Source organism: Colobus angolensis, unplaced genomic scaffold, assembly GCF_000951035.1.
Source record: "Colobus angolensis palliatus isolate OR3802 unplaced genomic scaffold, Cang.pa_1.0 Scaffold214, whole genome shotgun sequence".
In the NCBI taxonomy this organism is placed as follows: domain Eukaryota; kingdom Metazoa; phylum Chordata; class Mammalia; order Primates; family Cercopithecidae; genus Colobus; species Colobus angolensis.
Genome location: NW_012115311.1, coordinates 1,316,533 through 1,322,935, shown reverse-complemented (window position 1 = coordinate 1,322,935; position 6,403 = coordinate 1,316,533). Strand labels below are relative to the sequence as shown.

General features: G+C 40.5%; 1 protein-coding gene across 1 annotated transcript in view; it reads right to left on the bottom strand.

Moving 5' to 3' along the window:
• MRPS31 (mitochondrial ribosomal protein S31) overlaps positions 1-6,403 on the bottom strand; it is a 36,247-nt gene that overhangs the window by 25,650 nt on the left and 4,194 nt on the right. The window contains 1 exon segment of the mRNA XM_011942975.1: positions 5,911-6,195. Within this exon segment, the coding sequence (XP_011798365.1) occupies positions 5,911-6,195 (285 nt within the window).

The window sequence follows — 6,403 nt, the reverse complement described above, 5'->3', positions numbered from 1 at the left end:
CCCAGGAGTTTGAGAGCAGCCGGGGATAGAGAAAAAAAGAAAAGAAAAGGAAAAAAAAAAAAAATTAGCCAGGTGTGGTGGCACGTGCCTATAGTCCCAGCTACTGGTGAGGCTGAGTGGGAGGATCACTTGAGCACAGGAGGTTGAGGCTGCAGTGTGCCATGATTTTTCCACTGCACTCCAGCCTGAGCCACAGAGTGAGAGTCTACCTCAAAAAAAACAAAAAAAAGGGAAATATAACAGTTAAAATAAAATGTGCTTTCAAAACTGTTACCTGTGAATAAAGGAAAAAAAATCTTATTCCAAAGTCATTGTATTTCTTTCATAAACTACTTGTGAACTTCACTTTCAAATTTTTAAGTATTTGATCACAGTATACACAGAACATAGATGAATATTCATTTTCTAGAATCATACATTTCCTTTTTTTTTTGAGACGGAGTCTTGCTTTGTCGCCCGGGCTGGAGTGCAGTGATCTCAGCTCACTGCAAGCTCTGCCTCCCGGGTTTACGCCATTCTCCTGCCTCAGCCTCCCGAGTAGCTGGGACTACAGGCGCCTGCCACCACGCCCAGCTAGTTTTTTGTATTTTCTTAGTAGAGACGGGGTTTCACCGTGTTAGCCAGGATGGTCTCGATCTCCTGACCTCGTGATCCGCCCATCTCGGCCTCCCAACGTGCTGGGATTACAGGCTTGAGCCACCGCGCCTGGCTTAGAATCATACATTTCATAACAATGGTTTCATATATAGTTATACTCTCTGGCTTTATAATTGGGAATGTACTTATTAATAAAAATTGTGGGGGAGCCTCTGTCATTGAATAATTTTTACATACAGGGATCTTTCTTCATATATTTTAATAATGTAAGGAGAACTTGTTAAAGTATCTTTGAACAATCTATTCTATCCTGTAATTAAAACTATTTCATGAATACATAATTTTCCCCTTGATAACATTCTGTACTTTTAAAATTTCTTTAAAATAAACTGTATATACGATTTCAGAAAAGAATTCTGATGAGGGAAAGAAACTACTGAGTGGATACTTCAATTGGCACCGCTTTTGGCAGGCAGCTTGGTGACATATATCAAAGGCAAAAAAAAATGCACATCTCTTGACATAGCAATTCCACTTCTAAGAATATGTGTTTAAAGAAAATAAACAGAAAAAAAGAAAAAGAAAGAAAATAAACGGCTGGGCGTGGTGGCTCACTTCTGTAATCCCACACTTTGGGAGGCCAAGGTGGGCAGATTACTTGAGTTCAGGAGTTCATGACCAGCCTGGACAACAAGTGAAACACCGTCTCCACAAAAAGAAAAAAAAAAATTAGCCAGGTGTGATGGTGCATGTCTGTAGTCCTAGCTACTTGGGAGGCTGAGGTGGGAGGACTGCTTGAGCCCAGATGTGGAGGTTGTAGTGAGCTGAGATTGTGCCAGTGAACTCCAGCCTGGGGAACAGAGCAAGACTCTGTATCAAAAAAAGAAAGAAAAGAAAAGAAACAGATTTGTGAAATTTGAAGGGTACTGCATACTCCAACCTCAAGGCCTAAGCAGTTCTATCCTCTACGCCTGAAAAAGAATTCATCTTTCAGATATCTGCATGGCTTTATCCCTAATTTGATTCTAATCTTTGCTCAAATGTTATTTTATCAGAGTTCTTCCCTGATTATTCTTAAAAATAGCACCTCTCCAGCACTCCCATTCTTTTTTTTTTTCCACCCAGGCTGGAGTACAGTGACACAATCACAGCTCACTGCAGCCTCAACCTCCTCAGCTCAAGCAATCCTCCTGCCTCAGCTTCCTGAGGAGCTGGGACTACAGGTGCATGCAATCACACCCAGCTATTTTTTTTCACTTTTTTGTAGAGACTGGGTCTCACTATGTTGGCCGGACTGGTCTTGAACTCCTAAACTCAAGAAATCCTCCTGCCTCAGCCTCCCAAAGTGCTGGGATTACAGGCTGTGCCCGGTCCAACTCCATCACTCTTATTTTTCTTCATGTTTCACCACCTGACAAAGTATAGACATTGTATGTATGTGTGTGTGTGTGTGTGTGTATATGTGTGTTATACATACATCTCCTTTCCTACATCCCTCCCCCCATTTTAATGTAGGAAGCAGAGACTTTGTTTTGTTCAATGTCCAATCTCTAGCACTTCAGATGGTGTGTGAAATATAATGAATTCCCAGCAGGGATCAATTAAGGGAGTAATAGTTAGCTGATGCCTTCCAAATGAATCAGGTTAAGAGGAAGTTAAAGCAGATGCTAGAAATTTTGGTTATTGCTGCGCCACCAGGGATATTCTTAGGTTTCACTAAACATTCAGACCCAAAGGACCACTACAGGTGACCCTTGGTCCAGTCCATTCGGGAAGATGAAAGGCAGAACTACAGCAGGCCAGCAGGGCAGCCTTGGGTGTCCTTCTCAGTAGGAGTTCTTGCAGTGTTCATGCAGGTGACACGTCACATAGTCATTCATCTTAGAGTAAGGACATGAGATCTGCAAGCTGCCTGGCTTACTGCCCCACAGGAGCCAGTATCTCTTGTAACAAGGCCATATGCAGTTTCCAGAGTCCCTGCAAAGGACATGCAGTAAGAAGAATCACTGCATTTATGTCCTAAATATGGTATCCCCATCAGGTACCCATAGTTCTCCCAGGCCAGATGCAATCTATGAATTAGGGGTCAATTTTGTCACGACAATGTTGCCTATAATATAGCTGAAATTCTACAGTTATCAGGTACCAGATGTATAATCAAAGCAGATTATACTTTGAGAAAATAGTGACAGCATCACTTCTGGTTCCACATGCTCTTCCAAAACATTGCCACATATCCATCTAGAGAATCTATCTTCCCTCCCTGAAAACCAGGGGAAACTTTGTGACTGTCCTGGCGAACAGAACAAGATAGAAGTAACATGCTGTGACTTCTGAGGCTAGATCAAACAATGTGATACAGCCTTCACTTCCATCTCTCACGACATTTGTCTGTGGAACCCAGTTACCAGGCAAGAAACCCAGGCCACATGGAAAGGCCATGGGTAAGTGTACTGGCCAAGAGCCCTAGCTAAAGCCTCAGCCAACAGCCAGTATCAACTACTGGAAAAGGGCCCTCAGACAATTCCAGATTCCAGCCTGGAATCTACCTCAGCTAAAGATGAATGGAGAAGACACAAGCTCTCCACTTGGGACCCTGGCTCCCAAACTGTGCCCTAAGGCACTCTGGGGCACCACAGGAAAACACAACCACGTCAATAATGATGTAAACTAGGCAGTTCACAGTAACATTACAGCAGTCCCTTCATATCGGCAAAGGTTGGGGGAGGCGGGGCTGTGGGATACAGGCATTGTTTCCAGGAACAGTTCTGGCCCCCACCAGGATGGATGCACAAGTCCCTTATATAAAATGGCAGAGTACCTGCGTATAAGTAATGCACATCCTCCAAACACTTTCAAATCATCTCTAGATTGCTTATAATACCTAATTATGTAAGTAGTTGTTATACTGTGTTTTTTTCTTTTTTTATATTTTTCAATCAGAAGTTGGTTGAATCTGTGGATGCAGAACCTGCACATACAGAGGGCCACCTGTATATTGCTCCATTCCTATCAATGACATTCTATCTTTGTTAAGATTGCTTCTCAGGAGTGGTTGTAATAAAAACAAATATCCCAGGAAAATCAATGTGGAACAAGGGTGAACATGGTAGTGTCCAATCTTATTACAAGGCTAGGTCATTAAAAAGAAAATACAACTTTGTCTTGGCTCACTTTCTCTTAAGACACCCGCCCTGGAACTCAGCCACCATGCACTGATAAAGCCCAGGCCACAAACAAAGCCACAGGTAGGTGTTTCTGCTAACACCCTCAGCTAAGGTCTCAGCTGACAGCAAGCATCAACTGCCAGACCTATGAGTGAGCAAACTTCAGATGATTCCAGCCTCAGACTTCCAAGTCTTCCAAAACTCAGGCCCCAGACATCACAGGGCACAGACTGGCCTTCCCCACTGTGTTCTAGTCAAACCGCTAACCCACAGAATCTGTGAGCATAATGAATGAATGTTTCATGCCACTAAGTTTGGGAGGTAGTGTAGCCATGGTAACCATATCAATGAAGGTTCAATCTATAATACAAAGAAAGAAAAGCAGGCTATGGGTGAAGCAATGATGACAGTGCCACATGAAGCGAAGATCATGACTAACCTAATCCCGTGCACCTTGGAGTCCTTGAAAAAGGCGGAGGGGAGGAAAAAAATAATTAAAAGACACCTTTTAAAAACTCAAAACAAATGTACCTCATTGACCAGTCTTTTGATGTAGGACCAAAGCCTTTTCTTTGAACACAGGACCATGATAGAGGTTCTAAGACACATCTTTTATATATATCATACCCATCCTCCAAGATTCTCAATTTTAGTTTAAGTGGAAAAGTGGAGCAAGAATGTAAGAAAGCTTACAAAGCAATCTAAGTGTATGATCTTCCCACATATGTATGTTTGCCTCACTCATACCTAATTGGAAAGAAAATTTTTAAATGACCTGTACTGACTCTTTCCAAAGCATTCAACTCAATTTACCATTTCTGTAATAGTTAATTCAATTATAATTATAATAAAGAGCATAACGGGTCATAAATAGGTCTAGGAGCTTTAAAAATGCCACTCTCGATAAGTATTTATGTATGTTTGTATTATTTTTTCCATATATTTATATACAACCATTTTGTTTCTAAAAGCAGGAGGAGGGGAAGAAGTACCTATTGTGGGTACTGATCATCTGAATTAGCTTACTCTACCACCCAATCATACTTTCTAGAGGTATTTTTGATATAATGTAGAAAACAAGAAGTTCCATTAAAATGTTAAATCAGTCTGGGAAACAGAAGACTCTATTAAAATCTGTTTGTTCTGGTAACAGAAGTCAGTGATGAGTATCCTAAAGCCACATACCTTACTACTTGAATTAATGACATCACTGAAATACATCATTACATAGCACTAAAAAAAATACTGCCATTTAACCTATTGCACAATGCCAAGATATCACTGATAGCACTTAGAATTAAATATAATACTCTTTTGACAAACACAAATAATTATAATACTCTGAGGAAACTACCAAGAAAGCTGAAAGCACTGATAGGTATTGATCAAGGGAAGTCATATAAAGCAGTTGTAATCAACATGCTCAAACTTTATTCCAGAAATCTTTAAAATGGAAAATTTTAAATAAGCAAGTCCTTTACAGACATTAAGCTACCTTCAAATCAAGATGTAAATGATATTGTTAATGAACAGCTCAAAGAGGCAATTACATGGCAGTTAATAACACTGATAAATATGTAAGAGTGAAATTCTCAATGAGATCACTTCTCTTTTCCTTTCTCTGGATTGTGTACAGATATCCTCTTGTTATTTAAATATAATACAATAACAGCATTTCTCAAGTAATTATTATTTTGTTGTTGTTGTTGCTTAAGACAGAGTCTCACTCTGTCCTCCAGGCTGGAGTGCAGTGGCACAATTCTTGGCTCACTGAAACCTCTGCCTCCTGGGTTCAAGCAGTCCTCCCGCCTCAGCCTCCCAAGTTGCTGGGATTACAAGCATGCACCACCACGCCCAGCTGATTTTTGTATTTTTAGTAGAGACTGGGTTTCACAATGTTAGCCAGGCTGGTCTCAAACTGCTGACCTCAAGTGATCTGCCCGCCTCGGCCTCCCAAAGTGCCGGGATTACAGGTGTGAGCCACCACGCTCAGCCTTGAGTAATTATTAGAGTCCCTGTGTTTACAAGCTGATATTTATTCTTCATTAATTCAACATTTCCCAAGTACTTGTATTAAAAGTATTTTTTGCCAAAAGAAAAAGCTTACTGGAGTTTCAAACAACATTTGAATTACAATTAAATTTACCTCTTCTTTGGAGCATATTCTGTAGCTCTTTGAAGCCTGCCAAGTGTAGCTTCCAAACTTTTAAATGGTCTTCTGTTGGGGGGCTTTGTTGTTTGTACATTTACCGTGCTCGATTCAACTTTCGTGCCCTTAATAATGTCTAACAAGTCTTTTTTTGTATTTTCCTTTGCACTGTCTTGGCTCTCTGAAGTCTCCTTGGGAGTCTCATCAGTTTGAACAGACTGCTCATCTTTCTTGCTACAGATCACGCTGTTAGTGCCAAAATATCTTTGGATATTTTTCATCCTGAAAAGATGTATTAAAGAAAAAAATGAAAAATACAACGCAGTCTAATAAAGTAAAACACTATGTATCTAAAATTTTTTTCAGTTCAAGCCCTTTCCATTTGCTTTTTTTTTTTTTTTCTTTTTTGAGATGGATTTTCACTCTTGTTGCCCAGGCTGGAGTGCAATGGTGCGATCTCGGCTCACTGCAACCTCTGCTTCCTGGGTTC